General features: G+C 31.3%; 1 protein-coding gene and 1 non-coding gene across 2 annotated transcripts; both read left to right on the plus strand.

Moving 5' to 3' along the window:
• The first annotated feature begins 3,885 nt into the window (after positions 1–3,885).
• On the plus strand, positions 3,886–7,603 carry LOC114392101. Its single transcript, XM_028353135.1, has 6 exons — positions 3,886–4,327; positions 4,717–4,928; positions 6,298–6,577; positions 6,663–6,748; positions 6,845–6,936; positions 7,020–7,603. Exons 1-6 carry the CDS (start codon positions 4,055–4,057, stop codon positions 7,259–7,261), a joined length of 1,185 nt encoding a protein of 394 aa, XP_028208936.1. The 5' UTR covers positions 3,886–4,054; the 3' UTR covers positions 7,262–7,603.
• A 4,642-nt stretch (positions 7,604–12,245) lies between these two features.
• Positions 12,246–12,319, plus strand: TRNAT-AGU. Its single transcript has one exon. It is a non-coding gene; the product is annotated as a tRNA-Thr (tRNA).
• The last annotated feature ends 4,751 nt before the right edge of the window (positions 12,320–17,070 follow it).

Raw genomic sequence — 17,070 nt, forward strand, 5'->3', positions numbered from 1 at the left:
TCAAAGTGGAAAAATCAATCGAACAAGAACAATACTCTGGTTTAAAAAAAGAACCGATGATGAGCCAACAACCTTGTATCAGTGAGTCAGCAGATTCACACTATGGTATGGGCATTAATTATTTTATAACATAATTGGTCTATTAACTCAGTTGGTTAGAGTGTCATGTTAATAACATGAAAGTCACATATGGGTCGTACGAAAGTAATCCGTATGGACCCGTATGAATTACGAATTTGTAATGATTCATGTGGATTGCTAATCTGTAATGACCTATACAAATGATTAATCCGTATGACTATACGTAAGGATAATGTTGAAATTGTAAAAAATCTACTGGGTGCAGAAGAAAAAGGATGAATGTAAGAAGAAAAGGCCTCTAATGTCTCTTAGGCACAAGCCCATAAAAAGATACAAATCTCAGTTGGACAAAAAAAAACTTACCCAATTGAACTCGAGGGAGAGTGTTAGAAAATACAAAGTCCCCCATAAGTTGGATGAAGCAAAGTAAAGAGTATATATTTAGAGGTGTTATGTCTGAAAATTATCTAGACATTTTTTTTACCAACTCCCACTTGAATACCAGCCCAATAACTAACTTTTCAAATTGGTCCCGTGCTAAAAATTTAAAAAGAATCAAAGTAATTAAATTATTATACTTATAGTAATTTATAATTGTAGTAATCAACCACAAAATCATAATTTATAAAACAATATATTGAAGCAAACACAAACATAAATTTACAAAACTTAACAAAATACATAATCATGATAAAACTGATAACCAACATGATATATTTATAAACTATTAGCTTACTATATTCTCATTTTCTAACCATTAAATTTTCAATAATTAAAGAAGGAGAAATCTTATCTTAGCCTTTAAGTGTACTAGCTTGCACTCTTTTTTTTAAAAAAATAATAATAATAATTCAAGTAATTAGAGAGTGACTTCAATTGTACTCTCACATACATAGAAAGTCATGTTTTATTAATGGATTTTTTCAGATCTAGAATTCCCTTTATTTTGGGGGAGAATGCATTTACATGCCACATATGACATGTTTGATCAAGAACTCCTTGGTCATGTTTGAAAATTGCTCACCTTTTGAGCTTCTTTATAATTACTCTCACAGGTTAAATTCTCATATCCGTACGTGTTCAGGAGGCAAATGAACATGACGGTCGATGGTAGATAGCAAAAAGTTCTGCATTGATGTTTGTTGTAATGCCACAAGAACATGTAAATCCCATAATCCAATGACCAAGATGATTCCTGAAAACTTATCCAAATCCCGACAAACCCGGATTACCGCTCAGCAGTGATCTAAGCACAGATGGACAATCGCTCATAGTCCTATTCTTAAAGGAATGGTAATGTTTTTTTTATTCATTCTATATAAATATTAAAATAAATATTTATATGATTTTAAAATCATTTTAAAAACTATTATAAATATGAAATAATTACCGTTATTTTTTTAGGAAAACAATACCCGTCATTAGTCAATTAATTGATGATATTTTTACTTCTCAACTAATTAAAAGTCTATCCATAATTCTGAAAAAAATGAATAAGTAATTTACGCACAATGTTGAAGGTACGAGAAGAGTGAGATTTTTTTTTTTTTCATTTCTATCAAGCTATCGTAAGTACATAAATAAGATCGACCCTGAGATCACTTCATTACTTTGCCTGTGCAGAGCAATTTCCAATGCACATATTAGTGTTCCTCTTTCTTTTCTTGATTAAATTAAATTAGGGAAATGTTTTCTCAAAATATGACTCTGTACGAATAAACTATAAAAGCTCTGTACATAGCACAATATCAGAACTAGTTTAATTAGTTTTAGTTAATCTGAATAATTTTTTATGAACGTTATTTTTTTTTAATTTCTTAACGCAGTTATATTTTCACATGGTTTAACTAAAAATCTCTAATTGAATTAAAATCATTCTGTTTCAAAAAAAAAAATCTGAAATAAAAGGGCTACCGCCCAAACACCAAATGTCCGAAACCTAAACAAGCTGACGAAACCGCTAGCAAATAGGATGTGGAAGAATTGGAAAGGGGATACTATTCCCACCTTCAAAATTACTACTATTCTTACTGCTCACATGGGTGAATTTTTTAATAATTTTTAAAAATATCCTTTCCACATAAACATGATTTTATTCTACACTTTTGTGCAAAATCATATTTTCGTTTCATAAAATTTGTTTCACCCCTTTATATTTTAACAAAATTATATTTTTTCACACCTTTATATTACAATGGAAATATAATTCTCTTTTTAATATACAATTAAATCATATTTACCTTATATATCATATATTTCAATTCTACTACTGGTCTTGGTGCACTTCATTTTCTCCTTTGCTAACTATATATCCCCACACATTTGCACTTGTGTCACGTAATGGCTTACCAAGGAAGGAGGCATAAGGGGGTGTTCTGTGTAAGCTTCAACATTGGTTCGTGCAACTCCAAGTTGAGTTCACGCTGCATGCATTTCTTTCTCTCTCTTTTTTCATTAAATAAATTCAACTCGAAACGCCAACTTATTCTTAGCTGAGAACCATTCATTGACCAAATGCAGCAATGGCTTCTTTCAATCTCTCTTATTCTTCCTCACCAACAATCATGTTCCCCGTGAGTTTCTTTTCTTTCAATCTCTCTTGTGTCACGTAATGGCTTACTAGGGTATGAAGCTTTCACCTCGAATGAAATCATGATTCTATTGTGATTTTTACACAATAGAATCATATTTTTGTATAAACAAAAAAATAAAATAAAAACTTTGAAAATGGAGACAACAACAGTATGAATGAGTGAAAATGTGTCCAACAAGCTCAATAGGGATAGAAAATGAGAGGAAATAAGGGGAACATGGAAGGAGTGTGGGAAAATTGAGAAGGGTATGACGTCTGTTCACTTCATTTTAAAAGGTAAGGGGGGGGGGGTGAAAATAGCAAAACAGGATGAGAATATCAACTCCTATCGGAAAGAATGAATCCCGGATCCATATCTAACCCAAACAATTTAACTTTTGGAATATGAACTAAAATAATCTAACTTCTAAAACAATCAAATTTAACATTAATACAAAATATTTGATGTCCTTATACATTACCTAATTAATTAATGACAACACAAAAATGATATTTCCTATACGAATATTTCCTTGCTCAAACGAATTGAAGTAGAAAATGACCCACACTTTAAATGAAGCACTAGTTTTTCTTTCTTGAATTGCTTTCTTTCCTTTAAGGGGTTAGGGCTTCAATTATCAGAAAAGAATAATCAGAAGGGAACAAAGCATCTTGTATTCACATATAAACTGTTCACGCGACAAGACAAGTGTGGTTGAGTTGGAACGGGTAACTATCAAATTACAGACTTGTCTGCACGTAAGGAATCATCGAATTATAATTTTTCATACTGTTAAAAAAATATTTATTTTGTTTCTTGTAGTAAAATATTTACTGATTTTATCAATAATAAACATTTCCTTAAATGTTTGTCTGATCACTGTTAGTATTATTTTCCTTCTCAATATTTTTTATTCATAAGATTTAAATTACTTTTTTAAAAATAAATTTACAAGATTAGAATTAAAAATCTTACTAAAAAAATTTGAATTAAATTCCATTCATATTAACATTACTGATATTAATCATAAAAAAACATTATATCGACATTAAAAATATTTTTTCCCAAAATAAATTTAGTACACCAAACATAAATAAAAATAACTATTATAAAGTAAACAAATCCTAAATAAATAAAATGCACATATTTATTTATATGATAAGAATAATAAAAAAATAGAAAAAAGAGTATTTGCTCAAGACTCGAGAGTTAAATCCACATAGAAAACCTCAGCGTGAGCGTGGAGTGCGCAATCACTTGGACGCGCTAAACAATAAAACCCTTTCGCAGTTCACATTCGCACTCTCTTTTCTTCTCTTTCCGAGTTTATAATCTTAACCTAAACCCAACGTCGTCGTTTCGTCCCCCTATTTACCATCGTCTCGCCAACTACCGCGTCAATGTCGGCCAGTGGTGGCGCCGCCATCTCCGGCGGAAGCCGCAACCGCAATCGGCATCTCGGCGAGAACCGCTTCTACAGTCCGCCGCCGCTGAGGAAACACAAAGAGAAGCAGGAACAGCAGCGGTCGTCACTGTCGAGAGCTTCCTCGGAGAATAGGCCCGGTTCCTCTTCCGATTGTTCAATTTCTTCGCGCGCCACATCGGACATGTCCAATTTGGATCGGTTGTTGGAGCACATCACGCCCCTTGTTCCCGCCCAATATTTTCCCAAGGTAACATCAACATCAATTCAATTACGCTATTTGATTTTGTTTTTGTGTGCGTATTTTTTTCTTTTTCTTTCTAGTTACTGGTTACCGTGGTGGAGGTGTTGAATTTAGTTAATTCGCAGTGAAGTAGCAGCATTGGACCCTTTTAGTTAGTGAATGGATGAATGAATTTAATGAATAGATAGGATCTTTGATTAGTCAATGTAGATGAATCATGAATGCTGTTTGGCTTTTGTAATTTACGACTTGCTTTCAGGTAACCCCTACATTGAGCTGTTGCAAACAACTTAGTATAGTGTTAATGTTGTTTTGTTTTAAGGTAGCATTGGTTTTGTTTGTTTCGAAGGACGCTCAGCTTATTTGGGTGGATTTGTGTGTGTGTGATTTAACAGACGAACTCGAGGAGGTGGAAATCGAGGGAAGCGGAATTGCATCCTTACTTTGTGCTTGGGGACTTGTGGGAGTCTTTTAAGGAATGGAGTGCTTATGGGGCAGGTGTTCCTATAGTGTTGCATGGGAATGAATCCGTGACTCAATATTATAACGTCTCCTTGTCTGCCATTCAGCTATATATCGATCCGTCAAAGCCCTCCACACGACTAAGGTGAGTGTGTTTGTGTGAAACATATCGTTAGTGAATTTTCCCCTTAAATGTTTGACCAAATTCCTTTTATTTATAAATTCACCTCTCAACGATTGATGATCTAACATTTAAATATTTTTAATCAATGTTATTTTTTATTATTCTCTTTTACAATTTGCTTTTGTTGTGACTAGATGAATTGGATTTGTTCATTTTAGAAGTCACACAAGGAAGATTTTGTTATTCATCTTATTCTGCATGATGTGTAAATGTAGTTCAAATTACCAGCTAAGACGTTGAGGGTTTTATTTGTAGTCCTCTGATGTGTGGACAAACATTAAAAGAAGGATTGTGTTTCTTATTAATAGTCACATTCATATTCTTTCTAGTTTCTAACAACTTGAAGCAGAATTGAATGAGTCTGAAACAAACTTTTGCCTTTATCTAAAGGAGTTCACAGATTAATCTCCCGTGATAGCCCTGCCTGGTTATTCTTATTTCAAAAGTAATGGAGTCATATTTCAAGCATATTATAGACTATAGTTTTTCTTTTGAAAAAATAAAGGATATTTCTTGGATGCATATTGTGGAGGATCATGTGCATATTGGTATTGGATATGGGCATGACACCGATACTTTGCTATTTTTGGAGTGTCTAGGCTTCATAGATAAAAATAGATAATATGAATGATTTTGGCTTGGCTTCTGATTGTTGTGCTATGGAGATGCCTTTGGCAAGGTAGATAGAATATTCTCCTAATAACTGTGTTGAAGGATAACACATAAAAGTGAGAGGAAAGACTAATTAGCTTAAGAACTCACATGCTATACTGTCTTGTATCGTGCATGATTTTATTGCCTAGGTCAAGTAGCCAACATCTGTATATCAAATTGTCTACAATTCTGGAGATCATTGAGTAAGCTGGTCACATATTTGCACATTAGGAATGTGTGATCTAACTATCTAAGAAACCTAAGAATTGAGTATAATAATAAAGTGAATAGTGAAACTTGCTCCACTGTCCATCAACCACTGCAGCTCTATGAAATACACTGCTAATAGTGTTTTTACCTGACTTCACTCCGATGCTATTTTTTCCTGCTGCTTATAGTCTTTTGGGTATCTACTAATAGTAGACTACTTTAATAAATCACTTTTTGCAAGTTCTAGACAACATTCAATATGATACATGTTTATAGTTTTTTGCTTACAGAGTACAAACAATCATTTAAATGCTAGGAGTTCAGTCAAGGCAGCTTATCATTTTCCTTTTCTCCATATGTTATGATCTACTGCTTTCCGGGACAAGTTTACCTTTTAGCTGAATATAAAGACTTGGCATAGTATCATATGTAACATATTGTCATTCTAATTTCCGTCTTATTCCAGGAAACCCAGTCAAGAAAGTGACTCTGAATCAGCTAGAGAGACAAGCAGTGATAGCAGCAGTGGCTATTGTCATGAAAGAGGAGCTAAGAGTGTTCATGGCAGTAGGAATCATCTTAATGTTTTGGATGCTAGCAATCATTCTTTGGAAAGGGTCTCACAAGGAAAACCTTTAATGGGTTCATCAAGTGATGAGACTGAGAGCTGCAACCCTCCTGGGCAGCTTATTTTTGAATACTTTGAGCATGAGACACCTTATAATCGTGAACCATTGGCAAATAAGGCAAGATGTGTTATCCTTTGTTGGACTTAAATATTGGATTATGTTGCTTTTTAATCCTAACATGTATTCATATTGCTTGACTCAGATTTCTGATCTTGAACGGCAATTTCCAGAGTTGAAAACATACTGGAGCTGTGATCTTTCCCCTGCAAGTTGGGTTTCATTTGCTTGGTATGTTTTTCTTGTCCTCGTGCTGATATAGTTGGACAATGCACGTGGTAATAATTACTAATTCAAAATTATTTCTTGTCGTGTGTATTTTTAAAGGTACCCAATATACAGAATACCTACTGGTCCAACATTACAAAGCTTGAGTGCCTGCTTCTTGACCTTTCATTCCCTGTCAACAGCTTTGCAGAGTATGTCTTGCTGTCTGTTTAATTTCTATATGCAAGATGTATGCAAATAGGCATCAATTATAACAGTTTGATCTTTGATTCAGGTTCAAATACTGATGGGCTACATAATCATTATTCAAGAGGTAGGGACATATCCAAGCTATCACTACCAATCTTTGGGCTTGCCTCTCACAAATTCAAAGTTTCTATCTGGGATCCTGATGGGGTTTCTGAATGTCAGAAAGCCAATTCTCTGTCGCGGGCTGCTGAAAACTGGCTTAGGCTATTGCGAGTCAATCATCCTGATTACAATTACTTTATGTCTCATTATGCATATGTGAGATGACCCGAGTTTCTCTAAGCAGAAGCAGCCCAACTTCCGAATACCAGTTTATGTAATCCCTGCCCAGTATATTTGTGTTGTCCATTAAATTAACAGTTGTTTTTTCATATGCTCGTAAACGCCTGGTTCACTTGTGTTTTCCTAAATAGAACAGCAGGGTCGCTGCTTCAGCAAGGGGGAAGAATAGTATTAGTTATTGAAAACTAAACACCTTTCATATTGAAGGGGCTGCTTCTGATTTCACAGGATGCAGAAAAACCATTATTAACAAAGTTTCAACTTTTTATGTTACTTATCTGATGATGGCGAAAAGATCCAGTTGATACATCAGCTGTTACTTGTCTAGTACAGATGATGCCGACATCTTTGTCATATTTTATACATCTTTATGATATGAAACCGTGCCTAAAATCTGAATGCCGACTACCAGTACGTCATATCATGGTCATTCGGCAGATAATACGAATATAAGATTCATCTTTGTATACCACGATTTCCATCTTTTCCTTTTTTTATATATATATGTCAAATCATATGGTTTTGTTTCGGATCAAATAGTAAAAATGTAAAATCCTTTTTCAATTATAGACTGTTTTCTATTTGTCTTTTTCCATTTTTTTATATAAAAAAATCCTTTATCCCAACCATTAGAATATTTTACAAATAAAAATGAATATAAACAAATAATTTTCAGTCGTCCAAATACTAACTTCGGACTTATATTTGACTTGCAGTGGATCAAAATTTGAAGAAAACTTGGCTCCCCATCCTCACCCTTAAAAAGAAAACAGTCAGAATCAAAACTATTTGATTAACATAAGTTTCAATACTACAAGGATAGAGTTGTTATCCTCTTCTATTTATTTTAAAACGCTTTTGGATACACTATTTCGAAAGATATATTCATTGTAATCCATTTCTAAGCTATGTTCATTCGTTTGGTAGAAGCATGATTTGGAAAGAAGGTAAAAAGTTGAGAACGAATTATATACTCCTATGAATTTCTATGAAAAGAGAGGAATGATAATTGAAACATCATGTGTATACATGCCCCAAATAAATGGTTTAGTGGAGAGAAAATACATATTCAGTGTTTATTTACGAAAAAGGAAAGAAATTTCTTATTGCATTGATTTATGTCGATGATGTTATACTTCTTGAAATTTTTTATTCCAATAATTAATGTGGATTAATATCATAAGGTAATTATATTAATTATTTATTATTAGTAAATTTTATTTTATGCGATCAAAAAGATGATATGGACTTAAATGAGTTATCAGTATTGACTCATTAGGTGATAATGTGAACCCTAGTAGGTTAACACGTGATAAGATAAGAAGATTATGGTTCCCAATATACCGAGTTGTCACTCATAGTTTCTCTTCTTGAGTTACGAAGGTCTCATTGAGGAATAAAGAGGTTCTGGTTGAGAAAAAATCATAAGACCATCGATTGTTAGTGATTCAACAACTGTTGAAGAACGCTTTGATCAAGAACCAATTACGAATCCAGGTATTTTATCTAATGCTTAATAATTAAACATATTGTAGATCTTAGGGTCTTTGGTGATTTGTTCTAAAGATTATATACCTGTGAATTTTTAGCTTCGGCATAACAAATAAAGCTTAGAGATTAGAGATATTCCAAAAAATATTGGCCAATAATGAGAAAGGAGTTATGTAGTGGGTGAAAAATTATTTTGATGAGAAATTTATCTCGTCGACCTAGGGCCATTGAAACATTTCCTTGGAATCAAGGCAACTTGATCATCTCATGGTGTACTGTTTAGCCGAAATAATCATGTTTTAGATATATTGAAAGAGACGAGAATGCAAGCAAGCATGTCAAGCAAGTTCCTCGTGGAGTAAAATTGCATCCTGAAGGGAGACAAGAATGCTTTGAATTTGTATCAATTTCTTGACATATGCTACAACACTTGAAGCAAAACAATTGTCTCAACATTATGGACAATTATCTATGAAGTTGCCTTTAAAAAAATGTGCTTGTCACTATGTAGCGTCCATGTTGGAGACTTTAAACTAATGCAACTAACGTCCACTTTTAAATTGTTGCTTGTTGCATATGCTCATTGACTGACGCTAGTTGCATTGATACATAAAGCAGATACAAATAACGTCGATTGTGGTTGGCACTCAAATACTCATCCTTACCTAATTCTCAATCCTCACTGGTCATTTGGCAATAAAAGTTGTGTCGGTAAGCAATGTAGCCATGGTCAAAGGAGATGAAAATAATCAACCTCTAGAGCAATCTTGTTTTTTTGTTGATCAACACAAAATAAAAATTCTTAAAATATGTGCAAAAGTTATTTTAATCTTTCAAGGTTGATATGTTACAATACAAAAAACACTTCTCAAAATAAAAGTGTGTGGTCTAACAAGGAAAACAAACAACAAGAATCCATCATAACTGTCATTCCTCCTATGATGATTCATCTACACATATATATTATTTTGGCTAAAACTTTGAAAAACAAACTAGATATTGCAATCATATTTTGTTTTATTTTTCTTTTCTTGCAATAACTTTTACTTCAATCAAACAACCATATAATACAAAAATATTCCCTAGTTTGTAAGCTCCCATTATGTAGGCATCGAGGGTTTAAATTTTTGCTACTTTTTATTATTAGATTTTTTTGTAGCATTATTATTATTATTATTGGAATTTGAAATTGAGCATACCATCAAAGCATATTCACTGTAAAATATGAATTTTCTGGTTTTGATACTAATTAAGATCATATGTTTTGCATGTTTTGAAAATAAAAAGTCTGTTTTTTCTTAAAATAAATAATAATTGATTTATAAATTAAATAATGACAAAAAATAACTAATATCTCATACAAACAAGAGAAAAATAATTAAGCAACAAAAACTGCATGTTCTTATGACAAACAATAAAACATTTATTTCTGATGACTATCACATAATGTGTGATCTTTTATAATAGCATTTTAATCTTTGTGAATTCATGAAATATTTTTATATATAATTATTTAATTATATAAATAAAAAAATACTTCGTTATATTTATTTAATGAATCAAAATAATATACAATAAATAAAATATTTAATTTTCTTTAATTTTAGAAATAGTCATATAATTATAACAATAATATCTAAGACTGATTTACAAAAATCTAAGATAAGATTTAATTTTAAGTCACGCTCTTGAAGTACCTATGCATTGTCCCAAACATTCAAATTCATATCATAAACCAGCTACTTAAACTTTACATGAAAATTTTCTTTTTTTTTGAAAAAAAAATATTTATATACATTTTGGAAACTCCAATACTAATGTTAGCATAATTGAATATTGTGGTGAATGAAAAAAGTTGTAGATTGAAAACTAGTCTAAAACATATTTATTGCGGCTTTTAAAACGTTTCATTTCATAAAATTAAAAAAAAAATGTTTCATAAATTATAGGGGCAAAAAGGTGAGGCTGAATTTGCAATATACATTATGAAGCAGGTAAGATTTCTATGGACCATGACAATATCTATTACTCATGGAAAGATGACAAGAAAACTTGAAAGACAAAAATTATCTTTGTGTGCAAGGATATATGCAAATTGTGAAGTTTTTTTTTTCAATGGTGGAAATAATCTTATTATAAATTTTGTTGAATAGTTAATATAGTACAATGCATAAATACCATGACACAAATGGACTGAATACTCTGTTTCTTGTTTTGTAAGCATCTAGGATGCGGGACAAGTTTTGGGCCAGAATTTGGGCCTTAGAATATCTTCCTTCCATGTTAAAAACTTGTAAAAGACTAGAAAGCAGCTACCGGTCATCAGGAGATCCACGACTTTCAGATCCTGCAAGGGAAGATACCCTTATTCTTTGAGATGACAAAGCTCCCCACTAGACGCAAATTGCCAAATCAACACCAGGCAGTATAGGATTTCTTTGATCGGCGTTCCCCAGACCTGAAAGGACATACCAGCCCTGATTATCGGGCATTCCTTCATGTCGGGAGGAGGTACCGGTTGGAGGAGAAGATAAGGACAACTTTCTTTCTTCCACTCTTGCTCCAATCCCAATAATCTGAGATTGAAGATGATGTCAACAGTTAGCCAATAAGGTTTATGGCAAACTGGAAGGAGTATTGATAGATAAATGATAGTTGGAAACAGATATTATGTTTTCTGTATACATGGGAAAAAAAACATTCTTATAAGATTCAAAGAAAATTAAATAAAGCTTAAATCATAACTTACTTATACGGCTATTTAAACCACATGCATAATTCATGCATTGTTGGAGTAAAAGGATTACTCAAATAAAAAATATTGTAATGAGTTTGAATTGCAAACCTACTTACAAAATTTAAAAAATCTAAACATGTTAATGGGAAGATTTGATTATCACTTTTTATGAAGGAACTTAATGTAAAGTGATCATATTAAAAAAATTGAGTCTTAACAATTCCAGACTATTTTTTAGGTGAAGTTATTTGATTTTCTAAAATCTACATTAAGAGGATTATCCCACTAAGTATTCCAAACACATTGTATAATCATGAGAAATCTGTTAAACTTTCTAAGTTGAGGTCAAGTCTAAAAGTTTCACCATATAAACCTAGTTTTGTGCAATGATTTTTAAGCTTTTCAGCACAAAATATAATCTTCTATATCCATGGAAACCTAGAAGATCATGAAGCATATAGTCTAATTAAATCTCTCATTCCTTTAATGGTGATAGGTTTTTTTATTATTTAGTGTTTAATTTCCAAATGTATCAAGTTAATAAGTTGTAGAAATCATAATCAAAAGAAAGTAGGATGCCATTGTTAAAACAAGAAAGTTTGACATCCATTTTGTATGGTAGGGCATTGATTCTACTTTCTAATTGATTATTTTTTACTTTCTCCTAATGTTTTACAAGAATTAATTTTACTTCACTTTATATTATTATTAATAATTAACCCGGGCTTATGTTATTAATAAGCTCTCGTAGCTCAGTTGGTTAGAGCACCCGTTTAGTAAGCGGGAGGTCTTGAGTTCGACTCTCAACGAGAGCAAATGCTTTTAGTTTTTCCCTTCCGATAGTTTTGAGGGTCCATAAAGGTAATGGCTTTATGATTGGTATATTTTGTCGTGATATTTGTACTTGTTCTTATTTCTAGTTTCTAGTCGAGATACATGGCATCTCGATGAACCCCGTCTAGTTTCTATTCATTATTTTTTGGTGTTTTGTTGGGTTTTGGCCCCATTACGTTACCATTAAAATAATAGTAAAAAAACTGATAATTTCGTCTTTGACTTGTCTTATTAATCATCCGATGGACGTAAAATCCTAAAATGTATAAATTCTGGAATATTATAATATGTATACGTATCTTTTTATGCTTTATTATAACCGAATAAAATAAACTTTACTATTTCTGTCACTTTATTTTTTACAAAACGGGTAAAAGGACACTAGAAAATCTAATAAAGCCTATTTTCTTTTGGGTTAAATCTATATATTTGAGTATTGAAGCCCAGACTGATGGTCAAAAAATGGAGATGGAATGGTGTTTATTAAGGGACCCAGCGCCAATGCTCACAAATTTGTCAGATCAATTTGTAAAGTTCCTCCTCCTCCATGTTCGAGTAAAAAAGAGTACTTCATATGTAACAAAAACAAATGTGTAGATCATAGCTAATCATAGTTCGTGAACTTCACATTTTCCCTGCACGGCATCGTCCAATTATTTTGGCTTGCTTTTCTTTTCTGGCTTTAATTGTAACTGGGGTTTTTAACTTTTAGCAATCATATTGTTCGATGACATGATGAGGGGATAGAAAGAAACGTATGATTGCTCCAACTAGAATGACATGGAGAAAAAGACTGTTGCTATAGTATATATACACATTTGTATAAAAAATAAAGTATATATGCACATAATCAGTCACATATTGTACTTTATCACTATTTTTTTTTTTTGGAAGAGCATACTTAAATTTGTTGAAATATTCTTAAAAAGTGTAATTTACTAATGTTTTCACTAAAAAAATAAAAATGTGTATGTTAACAAATGTTTATGGGATTTATAATGTATACATTTTTATTTTTTAAGTATGAGTATGTTAATCAATTATATTAGAAAGCATTTTAAAATACATTAATTTGTTAGAACTTCATACTTTATCATATATATATATATAAAGAGAGAGAGTACAATAATGTTATTTTTACGTGAAAGTGAGAGGAGCATTCACGTAAAATGACTCTCACATTTCATAATTTGAAAGTAATATTTGGTATACATAATTTATTAATTAGATTTATTTAATTTTATTAAAAAATTATTAAGTAGAATATAAATGACTGCAAGATATATAGGATATGTCAGGCATTGCTTGTGTTTGCGCCATGTACACTCAACATGTTTGTAAGAAAGGCGCAAACAACATGCTGCTTGTTCACTTTAAGATGCTACGCTGACTCAACCTTGCACAGCTTTATGTTGCCTACGCTGATAATTTTGCCACTTCATGGCTTGATACATACCCTTCAGTCTTAAGTACAAAAAAGAGAAGCCTAAAATTAGATCCATTGAACAGCAAAATGCCCCCCAACTTGCCCGAACAATCCTGATGAATAAGAATTTACTTTATATAGTTTCAAGATCATATTTACGGGGAAACCTAGAAAAGTGACAATGTCTTTCCAATCAACATACAAGTTTGTCGGTGGACTCTATGCATGCATACCTTGGGCGAGTTATATATGTTTACATGTGTGACGACGTTTTTTGATGTGGAACAAAACTTTTAATTACTCTTCATTCCCTTATCGTTTGTGAATTCATCTCAGCCAATAAGGTGTTTGTGCCCTACAACAGGGGAATAAGGGGGCCGGGGGTCTAAGAACCACAACCACATGTTTACCTAGCTAGCTTCTTAGTGCTGAGAACATTGAATCATAGTGTTCGATTTGTGCAAGTGAAAAGTTAGTACCATGGTTGTACACAAGGAACGGGAAATCAAGACCCTATCATGACTCTCTTAATTGTCGATGAAACATTTCCTCAATGAAGTAGTAGGCTAGCTAGCTAGTTGAGCACGCCCAAATTGTAAAAACTATTAACGATTTTCTAAATTATCAATTATAGAAAACTATGATTTTTACAAATAATAAATAAACAAATAATACATATCTTTCTCCATAATAAGATTTTTCTCCGCTGTACTTTGATTTCTTTAAAAAATGAGAGAAACAAAATTTTACTTCCTTCATTATCTTTTTTTTGTTTCTATGACTAAAGATTAGAGAGAACACTTTCTGTCACGAAGGGAATCTTGTTTCACATGGATATTAACTCATTTTATAATTACTACTCTCATAAAGTAATAATTATTTATAAAAACTTTTCTTATTTAATTCAATTATAATTTAATCCTTAATTATTTATTTATTAGTTCCTACAACAATCACATGTAGATATTAATTATAAGACAAATTGTTTTCAAACCAGGGGAAAAAGAACATATGTATATGCTGCCAACGGAGTTACGTGTACTTGTAGATAATGTCACATGTGACTATGTCTATGTGGGAATTGAGTTGAACAATAAAACTATTTGTAAACCATCACACGAGCTAGAGGGTTTGCACATGCAAAAGAGTCTCAGCAACTCCATGTAATACGTACGTACTATGTGCTCTACAAGTGGCCAACTTGAAGAATAATGCGTTACCTGAGACAAGAGCACTACTTGTAATGGTAAATATGAATACATACCAAAGGTTTAACTGTCTGTGCTCCACCAGGATGTGTTAGCGTGTTTCTTATTTCCCCTTCCATTTTACAAAGAAGAGAGTTAAAAACTCTTTTTCAAAAAAATTCATGAAATATATTTATTTTTATTTTATACTAGTCTTTAAATGCAAGCTTTGATATTTTTTCTTTTATAAGCTTTCTTTGCAAAACTTTCTTCCTTGTTCTAAAGATTGCAAGTCTCAAATTACGTTAAACAGATAAATGGATGCTAAATCCTAGAGCAGATACTTTTTTTTATAAAAAATTATCCAATTTAATTCTTAAAAAAGTCATAAAATATTATATTAAAATTATAAAGATGAGAAATTTGAATCCTTGCATTTATTTTGAGGAAAGTTTAGTTCGAATGATGTTATTAAATGGAGAAGGAAGGGAAAATAAATGTTGGGAAAGAGAAAAGCCAAAAGTTGTGTCTCATTCGGAGTGGCACTTGTGATTATGAGGTGGGCGGAAAAGGACGTGTAGGAGACGCGCACGTACGTGAGAGTGGGGCCGGTTTGTTTTTAAGCGATGGTGACAGATGAGTTTCCGTGGGTCCCACTCTTCCGCGTTGGTCCACTTACTCTGCAACATGTTGCCCTCTTTTTGCAGGGCCCACACTTCCACCTCTATTGGCCATACCACGTGTCACCTCCATTCATGATGTGGACCCTCCCTTTCTTCTGCTTAATTGGAGGTGTATAAACCTATTTAGGAATAATATGAGCTATAGAAACACGCTATCACACACATTTATTCATAAATTTTTAATTCACTTAAATTTATTTGTGGCCAATGCCAAACAAGTCTATGTCATTTTATTTTATTTTTTATGAACAATCTATATCTATATACATATGAAAATGTTTTATAAAAAAGCTTGCACATGACATTCTCAAAAAAAATTGATTTGAAATTAAAAAAAGAAAGATAATTATTCTGAATTTATCTAATGAAATCCTTTCCAAATTATTTATTGATGTCTCCCTTTTATCCGCAATAACTTATTACCATATTATTCCATATAGAAATCAAATTTCTCTAAGAATTGCAATAACATTATCTACATCCAATAATGGTATTTGTAAAAAAGAAAGATAGGATTACCATGATAATGATCTCATTTTTTTAAAAAAATAAAACAAATAATTGATTGATCTCATATATTTTTTTTGCTAAATTTTAAGTAAATAATAATTTATTTTAAAAAAATGCACAAAGATAAATGCCACCCATGCAAATGCAATAGTAACTAACTAGCTAATTAGAAATCTTACTGGATACCAAAAAAATTTGAGTATCAAAAAAATTTGAGTATTTAACATAAATGCATTTCAAAGTTGAGTATTTTTCTGCTAGTATTTAAAAAATTCTTACACTAATTTTTTGTTAATTAATATTTATATAATAATGCTAAAGGGTTTGCATAATTAGTAAATATATTTAATTTAATTTATTATATATATTAGTAAAAATACATTTAAATTCCTTAATTATCCTAATTGAAATTGTTATTTAGTGCCTTGATCATTTTAATTAAATATGTGTATTTTGTTAATCATTTTAGTACTAAACTAAATATGGTAAATTAAACAAGAAATATATGGCACTGTAATTAAATATATGATCTCTATTTAAACAATCTCTCTCATTCTTTCTTTTTTTTTCTCACTGAATTTATAATAATATAAAATTTTAAATAAATTATAAACTTTGTAAAATTAATAATTTTATATATACAACAAAGTACTAAAATAATAAAATTATTTATCATTTCATATTTTAAAATTAAAAAAAATAATCTTAACAATAGTTAAACTCTTTTTAATTTTTTATACTTAATACATTTTCATATAGTTTTATAAATATCTTTAAAAATTAGAAATATATATGAGACTCTAAATATATTTTTCTGCTTCAATACTCTCTGAATCTTTCTACTATTTTGGAGAATTTGATTAACTATAAATATCTATCTTACTAAAAAATATTTAATTTTATAAATAGATGTATTTTAAACACAT

Source organism: Glycine soja, chromosome 17 (genome assembly GCF_004193775.1).
Source record: "Glycine soja cultivar W05 chromosome 17, ASM419377v2, whole genome shotgun sequence".
NCBI lineage: Eukaryota > Viridiplantae > Streptophyta > Magnoliopsida > Fabales > Fabaceae > Glycine > Glycine soja.

Bases quoted from the DNA above. Each gene is read 5' to 3' on its own strand.
- LOC114392101 (XM_028353135.1), top strand. From the start codon at position 4,055: ATGTCGGCCAGTGGTGGCGCCGCCATCTCCGGCGGAAGCCGCAACCGC. The intron at 4,328-4,716 runs GTAACATCAACA...GTGATTTAACAG, and splicing joins CCGCCCAATATTTTCCCAAG to ACGAACTCGAGGAGGTGGAA. The intron at 6,578-6,662 runs GCAAGATGTGTT...TGCTTGACTCAG, and splicing joins GTGAACCATTGGCAAATAAG to ATTTCTGATCTTGAACGGCA.